The following is a 14,181-nucleotide window of genomic DNA, read 5'->3' on the forward strand; positions in this document are numbered from 1 at the left end:
ACCGACCCCCCCGTCGGGCCGAACAATTCCCGCGTCCCGTTGAATTCAAACGAGCGCGACCGGAATCGAAAGCGTTTCTGCCCGAGCGATCTGCCGCGTCGCGCGGCGAAGTAGGAGGGGGTGGGGCGAGATGAAAACATTTCTTCTGATCTCTAAACGGTGCGCGGCGTGCAAGCGCCTGGCCACCCCCCTCGGTTCGGGGTTGCGGTGGGTGGCGGAACTACAGGGTGGCCAAGTGAGCCACAGTTGGTTGCGAGCTGTCGTCATGAGCGCATTACGCGTCTTCGGCCTGCACGACGCGACCTCGTGTGCCCCGTGAGATTGCGTGATTCGTACAGGTGCGCGTGATCGCCGCAGGAAGGACAGTTCTCCCGAAGCGCAACCGATTTTTCGCTCGCGACACCCATCCGGCGCGTGTGCTTCGACACCGGTGACCGCCACGCTGTAAACGTTTCCCCGTGAAACCCCTGTCCTCTTCCACCCGTCCCCCGCACGCACGTGATCGGTGAACAACCTGGTGCGCCTCAGTGACCGATCTTTCAGTTTCGACGATCAAGCGTGTTCGATTTCTCCCTGAGCTCGTGCCTCGAAATCGAGCGAATTCAGTTCGAGAGTTCGATTCGCCGGCGATGCTTCGAGTGACGTCGCCGCAGAGATCGGGGAGATCGTGAGTGCGCGAGGAGTCTCGTCGACGCTCCGTTTTCCGAGTACCTCGAGGATCCCCGGTGACCCGCGATCGGTTCCCCTCTGATTTCCACCATTAATGGGCACGAGGATCGGCGATGACGCATGGTCGCGCGCAGTCGGGAGCGCAGGGCTGAAGAGGAAGCCGGAGGGAGATTGCCGTCGCGACCGATCTCCATATTTAGCCGACCGCGGCGGAGGACTTAAATGTCAGGAGGGAACGTCGGGACCGTCGCTGGAGCATTCGATTAAAATTTGATCGGCCCGCCGGCAGCCTGGAACTGGGCTCCGTCCCGTCGCGAGCCCGCCGCGAGCCCGCCGCGAGAGCCCGCGAGCATGGCGAGGATAATCGTCGCGAAGCGCGGCGCCCGTTGTCTCGCCCGATCCTCGGAGGAGCCGCGCCGCGAGCAAGGACGGCCGTCCGGGTATCGTAAAATTTTATTCTCAGGAGCCGCGCTCGCGATCCGGGATCGTAAAGCACGATAGAACATCGACGGGCGGCAATATCTCCGGCCGTAAATGGAAGCTGTTGTATCTCGTCCGACCGGGAGCGATAATAATAAATCGAGTGTCGCGTATGAGAGTAATAAAACGGATCGCCGCGAGCCCGCCGCGGTCCGCACGGAAGCTCGGACAATTAGAAAACGCCGGAGTCCGTCGAAGATTAGAGTGGAGCCGCTGTCGGGCCGGAATGGCGGATCCCGTTTGAAAGATTAACGGGAGCGCTTGAACCCGCGAAAGGTCAAAGGACACGCGACCATAGGGGAGACCCGGTCGGCCGGGAAACGTTCGCGGCCGATAATAGACGCTGTTCTCGGGGAGGAGGCATTGTCGCGGCCCTCTCGCCCGGAGGAACGGGATTTCCTCGGCTTTTCAGGGAACTGGGACGCAATCGCGGCGAATGAAAAAAGTTAGCGCGCCGCCGAGCAAAGTTTCGGCCCGGTGGCACCGTCTCGAGGGCCGACTTCGCTGTTTCGACGTGTCCGGGACAGTCCCCGGCGCGAGGGCCGCCCTTCCCTCGCGGTGAGACGCCTTTGTGATCCTCCGCGATGCACGTTCCCCGATGGCGATAATCGATATTCCCGAGTCGATCGGGAGACTCGTCTCGAAATCCACTTTCCCGAGCGATTCTTCGAGCACGCCGGACCGCTCCTCGGCCGCGGGGAAGGATCTTCGATCCCCGTGTCGTCTGGGAGACTAGAATCCCGCGAGATTCCCTGGATTTCCGGCAGCGGGGATCGAGTGTCGGTTATCAGATGCTGTCTCGCGAAGGGGACCGACGGTTCTCGAGAATGACAATCACTTTATTCGAACTTTCCCGGGAAACTGTGGGACGCAATCCGTTCAGGAGAGTCTCCAGGTGAAACGGGGAGTTTCCGTTCGAGCTAGACGCTTCGCCGGCGACGGCGACGAGTTTGTCGAGCAGCTTTAGAAACGCGTCTCCTCGTTGAAACGGATGACACGCCGAGAAGAAACGTCGATACACGTTCAGCGCGGAAGAATCAATGAACGAGAAGGCGCCGGTTGAATAGCCGTGAGCTCCGGGAGACTGCATTCGACGCGTCCCCGAGTCCTTCCATCCCGCGCGCGACTTTTACACGAGATTCCCATCAATTCTTCAGCGAGCGGACGCGACGCGCGAGTCGAAGCGACAGCCGCGAAGCTGACGGAGAGAATTGTCCGCGGACGCGGAAGATTCGGTTACGGAAGCTAATCGGCTCCGCGGGATTGAACCGGACCGTGAACTAGAGAGATGCTACCGCAAATTCGCCAGAAGATAGCTTCGGAAGGCGAAGAGGGAAGGAACAAGCTGACAATACTCGAAATCGAAAGAACAAGAAGCAAATAAAAAGGAATCCTCTCGAGGATGAAGCGCTGCCAGAGCAACCTCCCTGGATGATGAACTCTGCGACCGAATCTTCGGTGATCGTTTATAAACTGAAACGCTCCTCTCCCTTTCTAGCCTATCCCCAGGAATCCCCTCGGTTTTTAACAACGGAAAGCTAGCCAGCGAAGCAAGAAGCTAACAATACTCCTCGAAACCGAAAGAACGAGAAGCAAATAAAAAGAAGTCCTCTCGAGGATGTGCTGCCAGAGCGAACTTGGATGATGATTTCGAACTTTGTAACCGAATCTTCGTTTATAAACTGAAACGCTCTTGAATCGTCGAGATTTCAAGGACTCTTCTCCCCTTCTATCCTGAAGTATCTCCTCGGTTTAACAGTGATCCGTGATCGTCGTCACCTGTAGGTCTCGATCGGTTGTGTGGTGCTCGTGTAGCTGCGCATCGAGTAGCGACCGTGCGACGAAGGTAAAGTGACAAAGCGAAGTGTGGACCGTGAAGTGGTCGCAGACCGTCAGACGACCATGGACAGAAGAGACAGCCGCTTGGTCGTTCGACAAGGTCGCTCGCCGGGCGGGAACGGCAAGACAGCCTCGGGATGCTGCACGCTGTTATGCTAGGTAGCGGCCCGGGACGAGGGAGACACGAATGGTATCCAGGATTCTATTTGCAGCGGCGACGAATCGGGTGCAGGATGAACCGCGGTGAACAGGAGACGCTGTTCAGGCAGAGCCGGCAGCTGACCAGGATCGTCCCGTCCCACGAGGACCTCGTGCTCAGCGTCCTCAAGTCGCCGATCAGCCAGCAGCATCAGCATCAGCAAACCCAGCAGCAAAGGCAGCAGTACCACCACGCGCACCACTCACACGAGCACCATGTTAACTGCCAAGGTCATCAGAATCATAAGAAGTGCACGCACTCAGGTACCCCACACTCGAGCGTTCCCTCGGGCGACGACGGGATCCTGGTTCGATCGATCGGTTCTGCGTAGCTGTTGCTCTTTGAATACCGAGGAAGTCACTTGTCTTGGAGACTGTCGCTTAGAGTGACGCTCACTCGTGATTCGGATGATTTTTTAATTGCTTGAAAGTATTTGAGGGTTTGAGTAAGTTGTGGTAGGACTTGGGATTTTGGGTAGAGTGACGCTGACTCGTCATCTGGATAATTTTTTAATTGGTTGAAAGTATTTGATGGTTTGAATAAGTTATGTGTACGTGATTATCGAAACTGGGATAATATTCTAAACGTTGACTGCTACGATGTGGTTAATGATTATCCAGATCAGCGAGGAGGTAACTTTTCGATAAGTTTCATTGGAGAATTAAAACACGAAGCTGATACAGCCCGCGAAGGGTTAATCAATTTGATCGCAAATTTTTTCAATATCATCTCGTTCCATTAATCTCTCGACACCAGTTCGCCTTAACATCATAATTATCGGACGCTGTAGAGCGTAAAGAAATTAATCACCAGAAATTTGAAGGGTGACCCTTCTTCCCTGAATCGGTGAACGCTTATCAAAAATACAGAATTCTTAGCCCAAATGTTTATCACGTCAAATACTAACTAATTAATTAACCTTAAATACATTCACGGATCGTGTCAATTTAATTTTCAATACCTAACACGAGTTCGCGAGAAAGTTATTTACTTCGCAGAGTATTCCGAAGAATTTTCTCTTTCGTAATTTTCACGAGCGTTCTAAGTTATTTCCAATGAAATAAAAATATCGACTTCGTAAAATATTCCGAATGATTTTCTCTTCCGTAATTTCCACGGGAATGTTATAAGAACGTTGATCGTAATCTACGGTTATATCTGTTTAATATCGAACGTTTCACGACGCCGATACATTTCTACTCGCAAGAAAAAGAAAAAGTTCGAGGACACCGATGTGCCGTAAATAAACAAGTGTCGAGTAAAAAAAGAAAAGAAAGTTGACAAAGTTTCGCCAACGATTTCATTGTATAGTCAAGAACCACCACCACCACTTCGCAATTTCTTAGGGTCTAGCAGAGTTTTCGCCGGAGCCACGAGAAACCGATGTGCTCGCTGCCTCGCAAGCGACATTTAAAGGGCCTAGAAACCGTATAAGGCGCATCTCCTGAATCTTGAATCAAGCAACCATTTTTCGCCCGCCTAACCGAATTCTATATCGTCGGTCCAGTGAGAAATTTTATGCATTTACGGGGATCAACAATTTTCTAACAATTTAGAATCAATTTTCGTCTTATTTCTGCTGAGGACATAAATGTTTCATTGTTTCGATTTCTATGCAATAACTTAATTATTTTGAGAATCTTGAATCAAGCAACCATTTTTCGTCTGTCTTACTGAATTCTATATCGTCATTCGAGTACGAAATTTTTACATTTACGGGGATTAAAGATTTTCAAATAATTTAAAATCAATTTTCGTCTTATTTCTGCTGACAGAAATGGTTTCATTATTTAGACTTCTTAATCATCCTATGAATCGTGAATCTGCCAAACGAAAAATAAAATATGTCGACTTCAATGTTGCAGATACAGTTTACTTATAATCGAACAAACTTTTATGAACGTACAAGCTTCATTGATCGAAGCTACAAAAGTTGGAGTTGAATAGAAGCTTATTAATATCATTAAAACTCTACCAAATCGTTTACTTTCTCGTTTCAATCTACTTGCAACTACAATCGGAACGTTGACAAAACTTTCTCAACTAACCTTTCAAAAACCGTTTGCAATTTACAGATAAACCTCTTCAAACTTATATTCCTCGTACATTTCTATGAAGATTTCAACTGAATCCTCAATATTCTAAGTAGCTCCATTCATAGCAAACGCGATAGATCAAACTCCGACCATGGAAATGCCAACGAACCAGATTGAATATTCTTTTTCATCCAGCTTTATTACGAGCCCAGTAATCTCCTATATAATTCCTGTTTTCGCCGGTTAGCCTCCATTAACATAATCCCCGTAAAGCTCTCGAGTCCCATTACAGGTGATAATTATTCTACAAACGTTCGCCGATCCACGGAAGTGGAATCATCCCCTAAAGCGAGGACGATTAATTTTTCTACAGCGCCCAATTAGCCAGTCTCGTTTCTTCATCCTCCGCATTCATCAAATAAAATACCTCGTGCATCGTTAAAACAATTTCACCTGATTCCGCCGCGAAAACATTGAAAAAACCAAATAATCGAACATCTATTCGAAAAACATCAAGCGAAATCCGATAACAAGCTCGCGCGTTCGAATTCCGCGTTCGAAAATTCGCGCGAAGGTCTAAGCGAGTTAATTTCAATCGATGCTCGTCGGTGGCTCCCGTTCGATATTGTTAACCGTAAAATTATGAAAATCCTCGTTGTTTTACATCGCCGACCCGCCTCGCGTTTCGAAGTTGCCGCTCGCTAAGCCGGTTACCGTTCGATTTTGCGGAATTAGTTCGACCCGCCTGCAGCTCGGTTTTAATTAACGAATTATTTGTCGCCGGGCGGCGTTATTCCCGCGATTCTAGTTACCGAACCGATCGGCGCGGACCGGCCGAAGCGCCGCGCGGCTCGAAAGTGTCCTTAATGCTCCGCCGTTGCGGCTTTTACTCGCCTCCCGCTTTACGGACCACTAAAATCTAGGCAAAAACGGAAGGGCTTTGGATACTTATTTCGGTTCGCGTCCCACCCTTCGTTACGAATAACTGCCCCGAGTAATTCTACCGCAGAAACCGATTTCTCCTGCACTTCCGACGAATAGTCTTACCGTTCCGATCGATGCGCCGAAACTATTCTGCGATTTTTATGTTCTATTTGTTTTTACTGCTTCGACGTTGACGATCTTGTAACGGAATCATGGAAATTGCTTAGGGTGCATACTTAACCCCTTGCCCTATGCTTTTTAACTGCTATCGATCTAATTGCTGTTATTGATCAATCGAGAATCAAAAATTCTAGACGTGTTCTATGTCGACGTTTGTGAAGTATCTTCACAAGACACAACACGTGACACGGTATTATAGGGGTTAATTCGCTTTTTGAATGTCAGTATTTATTGATTATTTATTAAATTCATTAGCTAACGCTTGAATAGTTGAATAGTTTATTTTGTAGCTGCGAAATTGAGAATTCGGAGGATTTCAACGGTTTGGATTTGTGATTAATGAACATCGAATGGTATAATTTCTAGATGGTCGATCGTCGATACAGGTGAAACGTTGTAAATCGAACGCAGAAGTAATAGGCAGTTCCATAGTAGCCAATCATTTAATAATCATCATTGTTTCCATAATGCGATGCTTGTAATTCGGTATTAACCTGGCTGCGGCTGTTGGTTTGAAATAATAATTGTGAATAATTCTTGAAAGAATTGGAACGCGTAAGGTTTAAAACGACTTTCTTGTAGTGTTTCTAACAAAACGAGAACGCGATTAGATCGGGAAAGATCGAACGAAGGTAACGGTGTTAGAACAACGCGCCGAACAGTGCGACGAAGTTAATAATACAAATGCTTTGACAAGTTTTCCTCGGTTCATTCAAAGCGACTCGACTGTGACAAACTGGAAATCAATTTTTACGGTGAACGAGTATTGGTCGCATTTGTAAAACCGACAATTTTTCATGGTTTCGACGTTTTGCGCGGCAAACCGGTGGAAATTGTTGTTTTTACGCGTCCGCTCGGCTTGAATGATTCTCTTCTTTCGTTTCGCAGTGTTTTAACCCTTTGCACTCGAGAGATTAATTCGTGCAAAGTATTTCTTTAGGTTAGTTGTAAAAAATGTCCTTGACATTTCATTAGGAAATAATGAATATTTGTTGAGAAAAATACTCTCGAGTGCGAGGGGTTAAGAGGTTAAGGTACAGTGGCAGGTCAAGAACGTTGACTAACCTTCTGTGGACGTTATAAACAATGTTTGTCATCTTATTTATCTACAATATAAATTACAAAAATTGGTATGCTGGAAATCTCATCTTATTACTGATCAGATTATCCGAGTAGAAATCTAAAATTATATTCTAATCCGCAAACACCGATCTCATTTCGCAATTTCTCTGAAAATCAATCGAACAATAGTTCCCTTTATCGTCCACATTCTCAGGAATGATTAAAAAAGTCCAGAAAACTGTTCATCAGAGAGCGAGCAAACGAATAACATGACAAACGTAGCAATCTCAATAATTCGAACATCTCGAGAAATATCCTTTTCGAGAAGAACCTTTTCAGAGATGTAGTTTCTTCCCTCCTTTCTGCTGCAGTAAAAAATCAGTCGATTTTTCAACGTCGAGCCTTTCACTCTCGCGTTGAACAATTGAAAGCAACGTTTCACGCTAGATTCACGGAAACCGTGAATTTCACGGATGATTCATCAATCATTATTAACCACCTGCGCTAGAAATGAATTCAGAAATTTGTCAGTCTCCTGCGATGAATTTTGTTTTTTCCTATTTTACAATGATATATACACTAATTTCGTTTGTTAATCATTCTGTATAGAGTGATACACTTCAAGGGGTTAATATCAGTTCGCGATGTTGATTCTCTACTGATTCTAAAGTAACCAATGTTGAAGCCACAGTCGTCATCTATATAAATAAACGCGCAGTTTTCCAGAAAAAAATGGAACGAAATGTAGAATAAACGTCCGTAAATCTAGTGTTAACCGAGAGAAACGTTGAATTTCCTTGTAAATCTCACTGTACCTTAACCCCTTAAATCTTTAACGATCGACGGAGGGTTCCTTGCAGGCTTTAAGCAGATTGCAAGGAGGAACCCTATTAGCCGCTTTCCTCGAGCGTACCGGGGATTCCCCGTTTTGACAGCTAAAAATGGCGAGCGGAATTTCTTTGCGCCCGGAAACAAAGGATTCACGAGTTATCCTCGATTCTATCACCGAGAATGGCCCACGTTCGTCCTCGATTCTCGATCCTCGATACACGGTTCCCCATGGGGGACCGCATATTTTATGGAAACACGCTCGCACACGCTCACACACGCCCGCAACGCGGATTTTATTAATGGAACCGAGCCAATTGTATTATTTCATAACTATTAGACTTGCAAACACGCGAATAACGTTGAATTTATGCGAACAGCCCACCGCGCCATGCGTATTTCATTCATATTTACAACTAGTAAACAATTTTTGCGAATGTTCAGCTGCTGAATATAAATCTGAAAACATTCTATCACATTTTACACACGGTTTCTAAGGAATTTAATTTTCGGTAGAACGAAGCTTATTACAAGTGATTTTAGCTTCAATTGCAATGTATAGGTTTCTTTTAATGTATACATTTGAGTTAATTTCATTCAATTTGAACAATCTCCGAAGAGAAACCGTTCCTTTGAGTTGCGAGAAATGAGACATTCAGAGGAAATCGTGCGATAATTGGAACGTAAATAATGATTTCACTTTGTTATCGATAAGGGGAATCTGGCGAAAGGAAAGTAGTTTTGGTATGATGCTCGACTGATGATGGTATGATTTTTCTGGGCAAAATTTAATGTCTTGAACAGTGTGAGTGATAGAAGATGATTCAGACGAAAGTTGTAAAGTATAAATCTAAACGTATGGTGGTTATTGTCACATGGGGATTTGAAGCTTTTTTCATTTCAATTCCAACGTCATATAAATACAAAAATGGAGTTTATTCCCTCAAATTTTTGATTTTTCGAATAAAAATCATTTTGTATATCAAGAACTACTTAGCAGTACACTGGTAATCAATTTTCATTATTCGAGTAGTCGAATTTTCGGGTTTTGTCCACGGGCGACCGCATTCTGACGTTTTTAGAAATTTGATTGCATCGTAACTTGCAACTGTGTTTATTGTGTTACTTAGAAAAACAAATTCGTTCGTATTGAGTAGAGTTACAGGCTGTCAAGCTGTCGTAGCGGCTAGAGAAATCTCGCCGGTGGATGTTTCATCTGTAAGGGCTGTCCGCAGCTGATGCTCGGAAGTTGGGTTATTCGTATTCACCATTCCGCCCGAGCGTTATGCTAACGCATCCTTAACTAGACTTCAGTTCGCGAACAAGTTCCCCCGCAACAGAATATTAGGAAGCTGAAATTATGGAAAATTCCGGCCGAACTCGCGATAATATCAAGCAATTCCATGGAAACGAAACTAGTTTAACGAATTAATTCGGGTGGCGGAGAAAAATTTATGGCGGATCGCGTTCGTGTTTCGGAATTATAATGCAACCAGTGATTTCTAATTAATTATTTATCGTATTAATCCTTTGTACGTAATTTTATTTAGGTATTCATTTATTTGTATATCATTGATTATTGAAAGCATTATTCGTTGACAATTGATGACAGATTTCGATATTCTTACGTTTCTGTTTCTTCTGTTGGAAATATACGAAATATTAGAATGAAATAGATTTGTTCCTTAATTTACGTGTAATTTCTCTGCAACAATAAGCTAATTCTACGAAATGTACATATCAACCCTCTGATTTTACTGCGTCAAATCAGAAAATTTAATATTTAATATTGAACTATCTATGCATCGATGCGCGAAACATTCGGATAAAAAAGCTTCGTTTCTCAATTTACCTGTGATTTCTCTTTGAATTCATTTAAAAAGAAGCCATCGTCTTTGTCCAGTTAGAAAATGTTAAGAATTAAGTTAATAGAGAACATTGGATGCTTTAAATATAAAAGTTCCCGAGTGCGAAGGATTAATACTTCTCGCATCTGTACACGCAGATTTCATTTCAGTGAATTCTGAGATATAAAATAAAACTCGCCGAGAACGTAACTTCCCGCCGTGTAACTATAGAACGAACCGCCTGTGCTTCGCGAACGAAACGATCTCGCGTGCAGCACACGGTGTTGCTTCAAAATATCCGTGTAACACGGCCGGAATATCTTAGTTACTTTTTAATTACATTCCGTTTCGCTTTTATGCGACGTCCCGTCGTCGGAACGTTTATTGTCAATTAAGATATTAATTAAGCCTCGGGCGAAGAGTCGCAGTTTTATCGTTGAATAATTATTCCAGCGATATCGGACAGGTTAATAATAATAGTCGATGACGTAAATTCCTGCGATCAGAAAGCAACTGGATGCATTGTTCGAGAATATATATTGTATATATCAGAACGCAATTATTATGATATCGATTATGAGTATCTCCGCCATTGACCTTTCTCGCACGACCCTATAATCAGTCCTGATGTAGTATACTTGCCTATACGACTCGATAATCTGGCCGGACAGACGGCGTACATGTGAATATGCAGATGTCCACCCTAATATTTATGAATGCTTCGTCAATGATTCGTTCATGGTGTAATTATTCTTTCCGCCGAGTCTTTATTTCGTTTAACAATGAAACCTTAATTGTGTGTCGATAAAATTATAAACTGGAATTCTTGAGAATCATTTCATTGAAATTTTGTTATAATTCTATGATTTTTTCTCTGTTATTTACTTGAGAATGTATTATTATTCAGTATATTTCCTTCGCCTCTGAAATTCCCAAACCTCAAGTCATCAAATCGTTGATAGAATCGTCTCGATAAACCGAACAGAAAGTAAAATTATAAAATGGAATTCTTGAAAATTATTCCATTGCAATTTTGTTGTAATTCTATGATTTTTTCTCTGTTATTTATGTGATAATGTATTATTATTCAGTATATTTCCTTCACCTGAAATTCCCAAACCTCAAGTCATCAAATCGTTGATAAAATCTTCTCGATAAACCGAACGGAAAGAAATGCTGAGTGTGCAGTTTTTGGTCGATTTAACCAGTTAACTGTGGAATTTAGTTGGAAAAACTTCTCGTTCTGCGCGCAATAAAATCGAAAAATGGAGCGTGTACTCGTCGAACGCGGGACGAATGCACGCAGAGCATATTTTAATGAAAGATCAAAGCGAAACAAAGAAGAATTACACGATTATGTGAAAAAATAAAGAATTCATGAAAGAATTAGTATCGTGTCAAGCTTTATGATGTTAACTGGTTAAAAAGATTTCCAAAGAAATTCATTTGTAATGCAATCTAATGCGTTTCATTATGTTAGACTTTTCTAATTAATAAATAATACTGAATATTCGTGACATAAAATATTCAGAACAAAAATACTTTACTTTCTGGATCAAAGATTATTTACAAGGTCTACATGAATTATTCAAATTGAAATATAGTGGATGGGATTTAAATGTATTGTTTCAATGAAATATTCATTGAATAGTATGTTTCCGTTTGCCTTCTTATAGAATCTATAAATAAATTAAAGAGGTTTGCAAGTTTCGAGTTACTCCGGACACTTTTTCCATTATCATATTTGTCGCGGAGGTATGAATACTTGGAATCACACGGTTACTATGTTTGCGCTGGTTTCTCCGGCTTTCACGTTACAACGTCGACTTTCGACGTACGAGGTTGAATCTGCTTTGAAAATTTTGAGGATACTTACTAATTTTCATTAGCTGCCAGATGAAATTTTGAACGATTTCAGAATTCAAGATAATCTGTTTAAACAATTACGTTTAAATATTGTTCCCCTCGAAAAGATTAGTAACATTTTTGCCCAACATTTTCCCAAGATTGCCACTTCGAAATTCGCCAATTATAAAACTGTACACGTCAAATATTTTTCGTTGCTCCACTTCCATTCAGAGGCTAATTAAATTCAGCGCGCACGAATTCGATGATGCCGTTTATTGACAATGTTTCGTTCGATGTCAAATAAAATTACATTGTTCTTTTTGGGCAGAAATTATTTATCCTATGCGAAGAATATTATTGTGAAAAGGTAGAAGATATAATGGAGAGTAATTAAACATTTATTTTCTAAAAAAATTTTTCTCTTGAAATTCTGAAATGATTACATCGAGATATGTGAGCAAATCGAATATATTTGTCTTTTTAAATGTTTTTTTATCATTTTTTATCGCACGTAAGAACGTAAGAGTTTCGAACTCGTCGTACTCGAGAGATTTTTCCGTTTATTAATTCCTGCGATAATGATCTTATACCGCTCGAATTCTTACCGGTTACGAGATTTAATCTAAGGACTGTAGACCTTAAGAAGGATTATTTGAAGTTCTTCAGGAACTGGGTTGAACTCTTTATGGTGTCCTTTCGAGCATTATACGAATTCCGAGTAAAAAGACTAACTACGTTCGCGGAGGACGAAGAAACTTGAAACCGTTGATATTACAAACCGAAGTTACAAAGATTTTAAAATTCCATTATACGTTTTTACTTGATTATCCTTAAGGCAATAAAGGTGAAATCATGCAAGGTTCCACGCGAGAAATTATTCAATAACAGTTAACTAAAATTACAACATATTATTCAACTCACATATTCATATGCTTATAGTAATAATTATTCAAAATCACAACGAACATACTCTCCCAATTTATACAGCTGACCTACTGTTCAATAGTTTCAACATTAAACATTTTCAAACACTTCCATACTACACATAATGTTCCCTATACATCACACAATGCAAACCTGATTCAATTTTCAAGTGAATGCACTGGCAACAATAACAATTACCCAAAATCACAACAAACATACTCTCTTAGTTTATACAGCTGACCTACTATTCAATAGTTTCGTCATCAAACATTTCCAAATATTTTCATACTGCCCATAGAGTCTCCTATACATCACAAACTGCAAACCTTATTCAACTTCCACGTGAATTCCCTCGCAACAATAACAATTATCCAAAATCACAACAAACATCCAGTCCACACAGCTGACCCGCTGTTCAGCAGTCTCATCACGGAACGTTCTAAATAAAATCTCCATGCGAAATCTTTGGAACTCCCTCCGAACCCGATGCACGCGACGGCATCGATAGATCGTGACACGGATGCTGAGCAGCCTAGCCAGCGGCCGATAGCGCGCCGCTTTCACGGTTGCGCCGGTGATAACGGCCGCGAAGGAAAGTGATTCATCCGAAGAAAGGGGAGAGGGGCCTCGGCGAAAATCGTTTTGTCGATTCGCGGCGACAAAGGCTCGATTACAAGGGGACCGGAACCGTTCACAATGAATGCGGGATAAACACGCGACACACAAACAGAGTAACATAGACATTATGCCGGGTCCACACTGACGTTCACCTCGCTATCAAACTTCGACCCGCATTCGATCTACGATTACCGAGCATCGATACGGTGCTGCGACGAGTACGACGTTCGAAAATATTCGTGACGACCGATCGATACTATAGACTATACTCGATCAGACTATCTCGACAGCAGTAAATCCTAAATTGAGAATTTCTACGCGATTAGACGAATGTTTGAATTGTGTAATATTCAACCCTTTGCACTCGAAATTTTTTCACTAGAAGCATTTCACATTTTTCGACGAGATATAGACGACATTCACAGATAAATTAAGCGACGAAGCTATTTTATTTAAATACTCTCTATAGCAATACAATGTTCAGTTTAAAATACTAAATATGCAACTTCATAGTTTTGCTGTATCAAATCTGTATCAAGACTGAGAGTCACCTCTCGAGTGCAAAGGGTTAAATTGCGAGGCTTCGGATGATTTTGAATCCTTAGACACTGGAAATAAAATACTATATTATCGTTTATTTTCACTTTACATTAAAGACCTTTTGTGTATATAATCCCTCGGTATTATGTATAGTCATTTTCCAGTGTTACTGGTGATTATGCATAAT

The 14,181-nt window shown here is 42.7% G+C and overlaps 1 protein-coding gene across 7 annotated transcripts in view; it reads left to right on the forward strand.

Moving 5' to 3' along the window:
* Nucleotides 1-261: 261 nt before the first annotated feature.
* The window catches only part of LOC116429212 (KCNQ potassium channel), a 93,218-nt gene continuing 79,298 nt past the window's right edge, over nucleotides 262-14,181 (forward strand). For all 7 annotated transcript variants that reach the window (XM_076366355.1, XM_031981896.2, XM_076366360.1 and 4 more), the window contains exon 1: nucleotides 262-3,450. In XM_076366355.1, the coding sequence (XP_076222470.1) occupies nucleotides 3,126-3,450 (325 nt within the window). In that variant the 5' untranslated portion in view covers nucleotides 262-3,125. The remainder of the gene's footprint in view (nucleotides 3,451-14,181) is intronic.

This window comes from Nomia melanderi, chromosome 3, assembly GCF_051020985.1.
Source record: "Nomia melanderi isolate GNS246 chromosome 3, iyNomMela1, whole genome shotgun sequence".
NCBI lineage: Eukaryota > Metazoa > Arthropoda > Insecta > Hymenoptera > Halictidae > Nomia > Nomia melanderi.